The sequence below is a fragment of the Callithrix jacchus genome, chromosome 21 (genome assembly GCF_049354715.1).
Source record: "Callithrix jacchus isolate 240 chromosome 21, calJac240_pri, whole genome shotgun sequence".
NCBI classification, from domain to species: domain Eukaryota; kingdom Metazoa; phylum Chordata; class Mammalia; order Primates; family Cebidae; genus Callithrix; species Callithrix jacchus.
Window position 1 is genome coordinate 46,667,128 of NC_133522.1, and position 13,981 is coordinate 46,681,108.

Genomic DNA, 13,981 nt, shown 5'->3' on the forward strand with positions numbered 1-13,981 from the left:
ATATTTCCCATACATCAACACGAAAAATGCTGTGGTCTACTATTAGAATGCAGATGTGTTGAGGGCTTATTTTTAACACCCCAAATACTAAACTGCACAATATTTTACAAATGAAAAAAAATGTTATCATGTCAGGCATTTTGATGCCTGAGGCCTAGCAATAATCAGTTTAGGTATTAGAATTCATTAATCTTTTATCACACACATTCAGAAATTTTTCAAAATTAAGGTATAACAAAATATGCCAGTCATTGATAAAAATCCCTCCACATTTTTTAAAGTGTATAATTCAAATAGGTAGAAACCATGTACTCTTATATTTTTGAAATATGGCCTTACAAACAGGCATAGTTCCAAACTGGACTCTTATTTTATTTCAACATGTTTATGTATTTTGTGATCCTTTCCCCAGTATGCAGTGAACACCATGCCTTAAAAAACTGTTTAAAGCTGATTTCCCCTCCCCGCTTCAAAGATCCTAAAGCTTTACAGTCAGCTTTCTATTTTTTCATGCTTGGTCATATAAAGAGAGGGGCATTTTTATACAAAATAGTTCCATAGCCTTCTGCTAGATTGGATCAGAATGTAAAGCATTCATTTGTGTTTGCTGTTTAAGTCTAATATTGTGGAATCTACCCATATTTATTACAGTAACAATATGGTGATTATCAGTTGATTTTAAGTCTTGAAAATAATACAGAACTCACTATATGTGTACATACATAATCTTTGCATATATTTTTCATATTGTAGAATATTTGAGGTTTTATATAATTGTATTACTATATACAATTATTTCGATGATTTTTTATTTTAGTTGTGAAATGCTGATTCAGAAAAAAAATCACACACATATATAGCATCCCTGTATCAGAGGCTAATACTCTACACCGGTATCATCAATTCTTCCACACCATTTTTGTCAAATTAAACTCTAAATACGTACTGACTGACTGACAACCAGCACAGTCTCTTCCGTCATCCTGAAACACATACTTCCCCATGACGTGGAAATTTTGTTTCATTTTATAACAGAGGCCTTTCCAGGGAGTTCAGAAATGTACTCCCTGACAGACGAAACAGGCTGCCAAGGCTTTGTGTCTTTGGAACACATCTGTAGGCATTTGTACATTTCTTAGGAGGTTGCATTAGCAGAAGAGCAGAAAGGCTGACTTCCCTGACACACCTCCACATGTTCCCTAAGCAGATCTGTCCCCGAAGGGAAATTCCCAGGAGGACACAGGACAGGTATAGTGCCCTCTGGGAAAGATGGGTGTTTTGTCAGAACTTGTTGCAATTCTTTCCAGCTAGGAAATCTCAAAATGAAAGTTTCAAACACTTTGCTTTAGGTTATATTGGCGAGCAAAGTATCATTTTCATGTTAATTTTTTCAACTCTACCTTTTGTTAGTCATCAGTTTTAAAAAATTTGACAGTGTTCATGCATTTCTTCTGGCCTGTTGGTATATTGATTCTTTAGGCACGGTCTATGTAGGCAAACACAATGCACAGAGCCAACACACAGGGCTTCCCTGTGTCTCCCAGGAAGATCTTAGAGCCTCCCCTTTGCTTCTCATATTTTCTCACAAGGGCCAGATTTCCTCTCTTCTCTTCTTTTACCTCCTTCTCTTCCTCTCTCCCTTCTCCCTCTCTCTCTCTCTCTCTCTCTCTCCCTCCCTCTCTCCCCCCCCCCCTCTGTCTCCTCTCTTCTGGGTAGGGGATTCTGCTTAATGGTTTAATTTTAACTGTCAGCAGGTTATACATTTTATGCAGATGTGTATTCCAAAATTTGAAATGGGAATTTAAACTGTAACTACTCACAGGCAATGTCAAATGATGACAATTTCCTCTGGTTCCCACAAGAGAGGAAGCCATTCATACATGTAAGTTCATATTTACGCGGTGACAGGCAGCCGAAGGTACAGTCACACTTACTAATTGGGTCTGACTGAGTCAAGAGCAATAGCTATCTAAATACCCAGGAAGAAAGCATTTCAAAATATAATATTGGCTGGGCATGAGGAAAGGAATGTTATTTACAATATTCACTGATTTCATTTTTACAACTATACAGGTGATTTTTAAAAATTTGTCAACATTTCAGATGATGTAATGCTTATCAGTGCATATTTTTACATAAACGACTGTGAGGAGCATGAAGCAGCACCGGGGTGCATAGAAGGACAGATCTTTCTTAAAGCCCTCCTTGGCGCTGGAGATACATTGTACAAGCATGAAATTACGTGTTTGAAAATCTCAAAAAGCATTGAATCTGCAGGCAAACGTTCTTCATTGACCCCCCACCTGCGTGCACTTGGAATGTCATATCCCTTTTCAGGTTGTAATACTCAAAGTGGCGATCTTCCTGTCTCTCCTCCTGTCACCAAACCTGGTTTATTCTGAATGAGGCAGCTCTCTAGTACTGGAGTTAGGCTCCGAGCTGTCACTTGGCTAGGTAAGCGCCTTCCAATGATTACAGAGCAATTTCTCCCCGGCCTCTCCATGGCCACCTCTCCTCCAAAGAAATAAATGTAATATTTAAAAAATAAAGCACGAAAATTTAAACACAGAGGAAGGGGGAAAGAACGAAGACTTTACCCATGCAACCAATGCCACCCCCCACCCCCCAACCCCGGGTCAATGATAAGGAATGAAATTCATCACAAACCGAAAGGCTCACCATTCGCGAAGCTCTGGAACAAGGAGAGAGCCAGTATCCACATGCCCCTGCCGCTCCCCGGCCTCCCGCGAGCGACGCGCCGGCCTCGCCCCCCGCGCTCCGCCCGGCCCGGCTCCGCTCGCCGCTCGGCACCTGCCCGGGGGCCGCCGCCCGCCCGCCGCCCGCCGCCCGCCGAGGACGCGCCGCCGGCGCCGCCGCCGCAGCTGCCGCTGCCTAGCCGCCCGGGCACGCGGCGCGGCCGGGCTCCCGGGCGAGGGCTGCGCTCACCGCGCGCTGCGCTCCTGCACACCTGCTCCCGGGCGCCGCGCCCCACGCTGCGGCCGGAGCCCAGGTGCGCCGTCAGCTCAGGGGCCCCCCGGCAGGTCGGCAGGTGGAGAGAGCCGCAGACGCGGGCGTGAGCTCATCCCGGGCACCCGGCGCCCAGAATGCGCAGCCAGCGGCCTCCCGTGCGCCAGCCCTCACCCTCCGCATCCAGGCAGCAGGCGGGCGGGCAGGCTCATCTTTGCCGTGCTCCGGCCTCAGTCACATGGATCCCTCTGCCAGCCTTCCCTGCCTGCGAGCCGGGCGAGTGAAGCAGAGCGCGGAGGCGAGCAGGGACCCCTCCCCTGCCTCTGGCCGCTGGGGCGCTCTGCAGTCTTAAAGCAGCAGCAGAGACGTGCAGCCGAACTGAGGCAGGACTGGGGAGAGCGCAGCCACCGCACAGTCACGCACAGTCATCAGGAGGAATTTCTTAGAGGCTTAAATAATCGTTTCAACAGCTGCTTATTTTTAGTTATTTTCCTGCCGGCTGCTAATAAGAGATGGCCAGGGTGACTATTGCGGAAGTGGGCAGCCGCGGAGAGGTGACCATGAAATGCTGGTAGTTTTAATAAAATGTGCAGCTGGATTCCGATTCCGTATTTACTCTCAGGAAAGTCCAGTTCATTTGCCTAGAGGGAAATGCTCCTTCCAAATCCTTGCTGCTGCTGTTAAGATCTCTATGATTTCACAGGCTAATTTTTAATTATCTTGAATACATTGTAGAATGCAAACACAGGCACTTCTAATTTTGCTCTCTGAATGGCGCATAAAAAAGCTGATTGAAATTGCTGATAATTTGAGTAGTCCCAAACATATAACCCCTTTCACATTTCTGTGAAAAGCCAATATGTTAACATTTCCTGAATGTTCTGTATGATTCTTGAAGTCATGATAGTATTCAAATTAAAGCTCTCCCGAGGGCGCACATCTATCCATCACTCAGCAGTATAATGACCGGCAGGGCTGGAATGCACCCAAGTGTAGGATCCAGGATGGAATGCTCAGAGGCAGGACAATAAGGACTAAGAAAAAGCATTCGATGGGGATAGAGGGAGACGTTTTCAAGGGAAACTGAGTAGGCTGTTTTCTACTGGGTATCTTCTAACTAGGCTCATGTGCCCCTCCACATACAGAAGAATGATGCACACCTCAGACAGCTCACGAAACAACACAGGAGAAGCAAATGGTGAGGCAGAAACAAAATGGTGCTTTACCAGGGTTGGGCACAAGATGGCCAGGCCCTGTGTACCAGGAAGGGTCAGCTGAGCCGGTGATGCTGCCACGGCTCTGCAGCTGCAGGTGATCACGTGCTGCCACCCACTCAGGCTGCGCAGGCCCAGCCCCCAGTTCCACGCACCAGAACCAGTGTCCTCTGGCTTTGCAAACGCCAGGTGCTCAGTCCCTAGGCCTTCCCAAATGCAGCCCAGGAAGGCAGGGGATGGGCCTGATTCTGTCCCTGCATCCGGCTGGTTGACCTATTCATGAATTCTTACCTGCCCACTAGCCACCTGCGAGGATGCCCAGGCACTGGGCTCAGGCAAACCCGGGGTCAAATTGCAGCTCCTCCACTACCCCGACTTGAAGCTTGTGCATGTGACCTGAGCCTCATTTTCCTCATATGCAGACTGGAAATCATCACAGTTCCTAACTCACAGGGCTGTGAAGACCTTTCCACCCACTGGCAGCACATGGTCGCTGTAGTCAGGGGTGGCTGTGGTTCACTGTTACTGAGTTTGGGAGCAGGGGTCCCATGATTTCTGGGGTCCACTGCAAAATGAAAATGGAGAGCTCCTTTCTCAAAATGAAAAAGAAGCACCATGACAAGTACTAAAACAGAACGCTTCCTTCCTTCTTTCAGTCTCTCTCCACCAGTCATGGTGTCTTCTTGACGGGTGTGAGAATGTAGCCCTTCCAGGTCACAGTGCAGTACAAGAGGCCTGCACTTGCCAGTGGCTTCCCTGCCCTCAGCTGCACCCACATGCTGAGACCAGCCAGTGGCCTGTCTCTCTCCCATAGGCCACTGTCCCAATGTACAGTGGACAGGAGATCCCTCAGGGATTGCAACCTCCATGCTGGGAAGCTCTCTGGATTGGAGGCGGGTAGGAGGCTCTGGTCACTTGAGGAATGTGCCCTGGCACTGCCAGCATGCTGAGGGATGGCCACTGCCAGGCCTCACTCTGACTCCCCACACAGTGTGTGTCCTGCACATATACCCAAATACCCACCAGAGATGGCAGGTGGTGCCAGGACATAGGCTTGCTGTTCCAAACTGATGCAGTTGCCACCCTATTGGACAGCAGCAACTATTACAGGGGCAGAGGCTGCTCAAGACCTGCGGGGTGCATGGGGTTGGGAAGTGGGCAGTCAAGAAGCTCTCCCAAAGGAGAGGTTGTAGGTGGCAGGATGGTACAGGACCCAAAGCTCCAAGCCCTTTTCATGTTCCATTGTCCCATGGATTTAGAAAGGGTAAGGCAGAGGTAATCTTAGTACACATTTCAAGAGGGCAACTACAGAGAATTTGACTTCAAGTGCAGGCGCTTCTTCTCCTGGGATCAAGTGTGACCCACGCAAGTGCAACTCTCTGCAGTTGTCTGTTGGTGCATCTGCCACAGGCTGAATGGGTTAATGACCTTGAATGGGCCTAACACATGCACCAGAGTCTTTTCAAATGTATTTACATAACAGACTTCGGTTAGAAAGATACTTATTTCTCACTAAACTATGAGTTCCATGAGACCAGACACTCTTTCCTGTTCAGCGAGGTATTCTTAAGGCCTGACCCGAGTACACATTGGGTAAGTGTTTGTGGGCTGGAATGGAGACCTCTAATGCAGGTAGAAGGTGGAGCCTGTCCTCAGTTACGCATACATGTGTACACATAAGATGCCATGGAAATTTAGGAGGGAAAGTGAGTACTGTACTTCACTCACAGAAATCTCAGAGACAATGACAAGTTCAGTTAAACATCAACATGCAGAGCTGAGTCAAGGGCAGGCCGTTCTGCCTTGAGAATGTAGACATGTGGAAAAGCCAACTTTATAAAATACCTTAGGTTTACAGCCATTCCTCGTTTTGTATTCCTAACCAGTGTAGCCTCTGGAAGATGAACCTTTGCCCTGAAACAATTCCATCCAGACTTGTCCCTTCCCTGGTTCTGTCTTCCACAGCTTTTGGTCCTGCCATCCTAGTGGAAGAAAGGTGAAGTCAAAGAGGACACCTTGGCGCCCACTTGACTGATGCTAAATTAGAAACAATGCACGTTTGAGGAGTTACATCATCCAAGCATAGCATCTGCTATTCTTCTGTTTTCTGTTGGAGAATCAGGAAGAGCATGTATGAAGCGATGGCCTTTGAGCCTTGTGCTAAAGGAAGGGTTGGGGGCTGAATGTTGTCAGGGTTGAGCGAGGAGAGCGTTTTAGGCAGGAAGGTCTCCGCCGTGGGAAGACTCACTCCTGCCGGACCTGCGGGATCATTCTGATCAAGGCAATGATGATTTTCCCATGTGGGACCTGTATTAGCTTCCTGAGGCTACTGAAACAAAGGTCCACGAACTCGGTGACTTAGAACAACAGGAATCTATTGTCTTACAATTGGGAATGCTCAAAGTCAAAGCCGAAGTGTTGGTAGGGCCCTCCTCCCTCTGAACCTGCGGGGGAGAGCTTCCCCTTTCTGGTCCAGCCTCTAGTGGTCGCTGCCATCCTTGGCACTCCTCGACTTACAGCTGCGTCTTTCTGATCTCAGCCTCTGCCTTCACACGGCCTTCTCTCCGTAGGAGTCTCATTGTCTCTTCTCCTCTTGTTACAAGAACAGTGATTTTATTATATCAGAGACTCACCCTACTCCAGTATGATCTTATTCTCAGCTTATTACATCTAAAAACTTTGATGTCCCTACTTTCAACCAGGGTCCTACTCTGAGGCCTTGTGAGTTAGGGTTGCACCCTGTCTTTTGGAGGGAAGGGAACACAATTAAACACCAATAGGATCAAAAGGCTAGAGGCATGGAAGGGTTTCCGTAGATTTGGGCCAGGACACCAGCATCTTGCTCTACAACTCACTTGAGCCATGTGCATCAGGGGCCATCATGGTGCTCCCCTATGGGAGAAGGAGCTCAGACTTTATCCTGAGTCTCAACTTCTTCTTCTGGAGAATGGAGTAATAATACCCGCCCTTCCTATCTTAGAAGATTGTTGAGAGGACTCAATGAGATGTGGGAGTTGGCTCTGAGAAGGCTACACAGAGAACCACTACGTGATATCATCACAGCTTATAACTGGACATAGAGAAAAATTTTTAGGAAACATATTACTTGGGAAAGCCTCGCTCTGGCTGTAGGGTGTTTTGCTTCATTGAAACCAGGCACCACCACACCTCTGGTTTCATAACTACAAAGGGCAGAGATGACCAAGAACGTCAGCACGACCCACCCATTCTTCCTCCAAGAACTGATTGAGTCCTTCCATAGATATTTGGCATATGTCTGTTATCTACAGGTTGTTACAGTAGTCCCTGTGGGGCTAAAGGTGGACGAGGATGAACTGGGATGGGTGCCGGAGCGCCTCTGGGCTGCTTGAAATGTCCTCTATCTGAATGTGGGTGAACACCACACGAGAACATATGCTTAAGCCTTGTGTACTTTACATGCCTTCCTGTGTATGAAAACCACATGATCAAATCACAGTGTCTACTCATCTCAATCAAGTGGAAAAATCAAATAATAGTGACAGAAATTTGATGAAATAAATTATATAATCAGGAGTTGACACGTCTAATTCAACTAGCTGGTGTGTGTGTGTGTGTGTGCATGCCTGTGTGTTTTTGTGCTGTACATGTGTGTCTTTCTGTGTGTGGTGTGTGTTTGCGTGTGGTATCTGTGTTTGTGAATGTGTGTGTATTTCTGTGTGAGTGTGTTGTGTCTATGTGTGTGTTCCTGTGCGGTGTGTTTCTATTTTTGTCTGTGTATTTTGTGTGTTTGCATATGTGGTATGTATTTGTGGTGTGTGTGTGTGTGTGTGTGTGTGTGTGTGCACATGTGCGGTGGAAGCAGCTGTGGCTGAGACAGTCAGCAGGGAAGATGTCCCTGCAGATACTGGAGCTGAGTCCTGAACGCTCTATTGGCTTCAGCCTCGTACAGCAAGGAGCAGTTCCCGCCCAGCAGAGAGAGCTGAATGCAGACACAGACTGGCGGGACACAGCAGGGTCATGGAAGGGCCTTGCCAGGAGGACTTGGGCTCCATCCTGAGGGTGAGAGGAAACCACTGATGTGTGGTCAGCAGGGCAGTGACACAATGAGGGGCACGCCTTGGAGACGTTCCCTTCTGGGGACACACTGGGTAATGGCCTGAGGGACGTGAGAAGGATGCAGGGAGAACTTGCTCTGAAGGGAGGAAGTCCTGACCAAAGCAGTGGGACTGGGATGAAGGCACTTGCAGCTCGTAATAGTGAAAGACATTTGGAAAGCGAGATGATCGGGGGTTGGAAACACTTTTCTAGTGATGGCAGTGGCCTTAGCTCATCACTGACACACTCGTTCAGCAACTGTATGTGCCGTTTTATGCCACGTGCTGCCTGTGCTCACAAAATCAATTCCTTCCTGGGAGGCGAGCACTACTACTGTCCTCACTGCCCTTCAGATGCAGAAGTGTTGAGCGGTCCAGAACTTTGTGCTCTATCACCCAGCCAGTGAGGAGCAGAGCTTGGCCTGTACCCAAGCACGACACACCACAGTCCAGTAATGATCAGTCCCTTCTGAAGAAGGAAGAGATGGGGCACGTGGGGAGAAACAGGGAAGATGGCGAATGACTCCAAAGGTCCATGGTGGATGCTTGTGTGGGGAGAAGAGCCTCTGGCCAAGAACAGGATCCCCATCGTCTCCCATACACTTTGACATCTCTCCCCACTTCTACTCTCACACACACAGCCTGGTCTCTGTAAAGCAGCTAGCTCGATCCTGCAATTGATGCACACACACACACACACACACACACACGCACGCACACACATACGCACACACACACAATCATTGGAAGCCCTGGTCAAACTCTCCATTGCCTCCCTAGTCCTCACCGTGGCCCTGAGCCCTGTGTTCCGCAGCACCAGCTCCTATCCGGGAGACCCCTTGCCCTGCCACCTTCCTGCTCACACCCCCAGCGCTGGCTTCCTGCATTTTGCTTGGGCACACTCAGCACAAGCACACACTCTTCCCTCAGACGCCCCAAGGGCTGCCCTCCCCTGCCATCACTGCTAACGTGAATACCTGCCTTTGCCGGACAAGCCCTCACACAAATAGCATTCTCTGTCCTCCCAATGTGTATCCGCTGAGCTTTATCTTCTCTATATTGATTGATAAATGTATGTCTTTATTTACAGGCTTATCGTCTTAGATGAAAGCTGAGATTTTGCCTTTCTATTCACTTCCGCACTCATCACCCCTAGAGTAATGCGCAGCATGTAGTAAGCGCTCAATGAATATCTGCTGAATTAGGAAAGAGACTAGATTTTTAAAAAAAGTATTGCATGAGGCAAGGCACAGAGACTTAGTGACATCTCCTGCACTTCGCACCTTGGGAGACACAGAATTGTGACAGGAAAAAAAAAAACAGATGGAAGGGAATTTTAAAAAAAACAACTTCTTCGATGTCAAATCAGCTTATCAACTTGCATAAACATTTCATCAAAATAAATATTTCTTTACTCTGCACTGGGCAGGTGGCTTGCTCATAGGCACTCTAACAAGGTGTTTTTTAAATGAAGACAGGTACTGAGTCTAGGGATTTGAATTATAAGGAAAGGTCAAGGCGGGGGTTGTATCAAATAGGTTTTAGAAGCGGAGAACACTTCAAAGCGAAGCATAAGCCTGTGTGGAGAGCACTGATCAAGACGGCCCATTGGGATTCGGCTGTGGGGAAGGATGATGCGGAGGGAAGAGGGATCGGGGGCTGCAGATGGGGGTGCGGGCCTGGATCTGCCTGAGGGACCGAGTTCCCGCCAGCCCCAGGACTCCCGTGGAGGAGTGCAGCGGCCCCCTCTTGAAAGAATAGCCCTCATACAGAGTTCCCGGAGGCGCCAGGAGTGCCAGGCAGCTGTCCCTGGGGCCTCCTTAGGGGAGGGGCCTCCCAGATGAGACATATGGAGAAATCCTGGTTTTTGCACGGGGCTTTCAATGTCTGGGGAATGATCCTGCGTGGCCCCGAAGGCAGTAGACTGAGGAAGCAGCTTGGGGATCCTTGTATGACCCCCACAGCCCCAGCCACAACTCAGCTCTGTGGTTTCCTGGGCGGCTTTTCAGACACCAGGGAAGACAGCCTTGACGACATGCCCCAGGGTCTCCAAGGGAGCTCTGTGCTCACTGGGGAGACGTTAGGGGCAGGGGTCCCAAAACACCCACGTGGGGAAAGGCAAGGGGCAGACTTGTGTCCCAGCAGGAGTGATGTGTTTCTGGAGCCCGGTGGCTAAGACCCAGGTCGGGCGTCAGAACCCCAGGGCTGCTGAGCCTGAGCCATGCAGGTGGCTTTGCCTCTGGCCTCTAGCCTCCAAAGACTGGTCTGTTAACCCTACCTATGGCACAGGGCCGCTGTGACAGCCAAATGGCTTCAAACCTGCCAAGCGCCTAGGACACCGCCTAGCCTGCAGAGAGCAAACAATCCCTTACACGTGAGGATTTAGTATCGTTACTGCTGCTACAGCTTTGCTGGGTTTTTAGTGAGGTTTTATGCCTTGATGCAGGAGCAGAAGAAAGGAAACCGTGTCAAAGACAGATCAAGAATGAGGAAAAGACAAGAAAGAAGGGGGTGTGGAAAGCAGAAGTTGGAGGAAATGAAGAAGAAAACTACACAGACATTTCCTTTCGATTGAAAGAAACCAAATTTTAATGTCTTGAGAGAAGTGCAAGGAATTGGGAATGAGATAAAATTGGACACTTACTTCATTTCAGACATATTAAACATTCTAGTTTAGGAAAAAAACTACACAAGAAAAATATTTTAATAATAAGCAAAGTTTAAGACCAAGGAATTCGGATAGAAGAATCTTCTGGAGACAGCATATACATGTATATCCCAGCGACCAGGGATACACCCTCAAACACCACAGAAGCCCAGAATCTATAGAACAAAAGACAAACAATTGCTATATTATTATTATTTGAGGTGGAGTTTCGCTCTTGTTATCCAGGCTGGAGTGCAATGGCACGATCTCGGCTCACCACAACCTCCGCCTCCTGGGTTCAGGCAATTCTCCTGCCTCAGCCTCCTGAGTAGCTGGGATTACAGGCACGCGCCACCGTGCCCAGCTAATTTTTTGTATTTTTAGTAGAGACGGGGTTTCACCATGTTGACCAGGATGGTCTCGATCTCTTGACCTCGTTATCCACCCACCTCGGCCTCCCAAAGTGCTGGGATTACAGGCTTGAGTCACCGCGCCCTGCAATATGATTTTAATGGAAAACTTCTGACCAAAACAAAGTCAGAAGACAAGTAATGGGCGGGTTAAGGGGCACATCCACCACTTGCAAGATCAATAAGGCCTAGTATCAATATGGGGTTGGACATTTAACAATTGATAACAAAAAGCAATCAGTGGGCCTGGGACTTGAATGTGATTGTTTAGAGGAAATGAAAACAAAACAGCCAGTAAACCTGAGGAGAGGCTGAACCACATTAACGGGCAGGGAAACGTACATTTAAGTAACAACTGCATATTGCTTCTCATCCACGGAATGAAAAGGAACTAAAAGGCACGCAAACTCTAATGTTGGTGGGACACAAGGGGAAAGGTTACTTGTGGACATTGTCGGTGGAAATTTGGTGGTTTTGTAGCTGTCTCTAATTTTAATGGATTCTGGCAATATCTATTTACAAACAAAACAAAAATCATCTACCTTCCACTGTGCAGTCTTAGTCTTAGGCATCTATCCCATCGAGGCAAAACCTCACCAGAACCTAAAGCTGTACAGGCAATGCTATCTGCTGCCGAATCGTTTACTGAAAGAAGAAAACAAGAGAGAGAGAAGAAGAAAAGGAAAGAAAGGAGAAGAGAGGGAAGCCATCCAAATGCCCATCCTTGAGGGATGTTGAACAAATTCTAAGATATACAACCACTGGAATATTATAGTCATAAAATGTCAGGGATGCGTAGACATTCCCACCACATTTAATTAAGCAAAAAAAGCAAGACACAGAAGAATATATAAAAATCGCATTTTCATAAAACAAGCAACACACATGTCTGCGTGTGTGTGTGTGTGTGTAAGAAAGAAAGAGAGACAGAGATCTTGTAAGGGTGAAAAAATGTTGCACAGCAAATCTTAACATTTGCTACCTGATTTGGTTGAGGTGGAGAGAGGAGGAGAAGGAAAAAATAAAAATAAAAACAAAAACAAAACAAAAAGAAAAGAAAGGGTTAATTTAGAAAAACAGCACATATAACATGGCCTCACTTATGTAAAATGTAACTATCAAAATAAAAATGGCAGTGGTAGTTATCTAAGTAGTGGGATGCCAGAATTTTTCTTTGTCTATTATACTTTTCTGGCTGTTTGATTATTTTTATTTTCTTAAAAAATCGAAAATTATGCTAAAAGGCGACAAACAAGATTCAGTAAATTATGAAACTTGACAAGATTTGTATAGCACAATACAGGGAAAGGGTTCTCAGGCACACACTAAAACTAAATTAAAAGTCACAATTCTCTCATCTCCTTTTCCTCTGATCTTTCTGTTCCTGACTAGTCGAAACCTGGCAGCACCTTTAGGGAGCGATGTGAACCCACTTTCCATCACGGTTGTGGGTCCACAGGCACGTTCTTCCCGTATCATTTGTCACTTCTCCCTCTTGTCATCCATATCCTCCTGAGAGTTCATAAGCAGCCTTGAAGGGATGCTTCATTCTGCAGCCCCCACTACAGTTGACACGTGTTTGATGAGAGTCCATTTTGACCTTTTCTCATTGTTAAAAATCTCTAAATGAAGTAACATGCCTATATTAGCCAGGGTTCTTAAGAGAAAACAGAGCCAATTAGATAAATACATTATAGACTACATTTGTGAAATTTGTTGTGTGTATAGATATACATACACATCCATATATGTGTGTGGGAGGTATATATATGTATGTATATACATGTATATATACATGTATGAGTATATATGCATTATAGATACATACATCTATATATATACACACACACACACATACATGCCTATACATATATGTGTGTGTGGAGAGAGAGAGAAGTTTACTCTAAGGTACTGGCTCACATGACGGTAGAGACTGAGAGGTCCCATGCCTTGCCATCTGCAAGCTGGAGACCCAGGAAAGTCAGTGGTGTAGTTCAAAGGCCTGAGTGCTGCAGAGCCAGTGGTGTACATTCCAGTCTGGATCCGAAGGCCCGAGAACCAGGAACTCTGGGGGCAGAAAACCTCTGCCCTGGCTCAAGGGATCGGGCGGAGAATAAGTTTAGCCTGCCTTCTTCTTCCTGTTCTACTCAGGCTGTCAGCAGGTTGGATGAGACTCCCCACAAGGCCAGGGCCACCCACTTCACTCAGTCTGCCAATGCAAATGTGAGTCTCTTGCAGAAACTCCCAGAAATAATGTTTCACCAGCTATCTGAGCATCCCACGGCCCAGTCAAGTTGACAAACACAATTAACCGTCACAGTACCCCACAGGATTTACTTCCTCATTCTCCTCCAGAAGGCTGGGCCACGGGGTAGGGAAGAGTCGGAAACAAAACCCCATGAGAGCAAAGAAAGTGACAGGGGAGAAGAAACCCATTTCCTTGCAGAAGTGTATGATTTTGGGGAACGGGAGAGATGCTGAGTGGTTTACCAAATAAAAGGGCATCGAGTATTTACAGAGATCTGTGGTTGGAGAGTGGGGAAAGGGTCATATTCAAATCCACCTGACCACGTGCTCATGGTTCCTAGCCTTTGCCTTGCAGAGACACAGCATGTGCTAGGGTGACTGAGGGCAGCGCCTTCTCAGCTGAGGAAGGCCGCCAAGAGC

General features: G+C 47.2%; 1 protein-coding gene across 2 annotated transcripts in view; it reads right to left on the reverse strand.

Moving 5' to 3' along the window:
* DSCAM (DS cell adhesion molecule) overlaps nt 1–3,217 on the reverse strand; it is an 802,011-nt gene extending 798,794 nt beyond the window's left edge. Inside the window, exon 1 of one of the 2 annotated variants that reach the window (XM_017967103.4) lies at nt 2,680–3,217. In XM_017967103.4, coding sequence (XP_017822592.1) covers nt 2,680–2,722 — 43 coding nt within the window. In that variant the 5' untranslated portion in view covers nt 2,723–3,217. Of the gene's footprint in view, nt 1–2,667 lie in introns of both variants that reach the window. The other variant, XM_035283348.3, reaches the window with a different exon arrangement.
* Nucleotides 3,218–13,981: the final 10,764 nt, after the last annotated feature.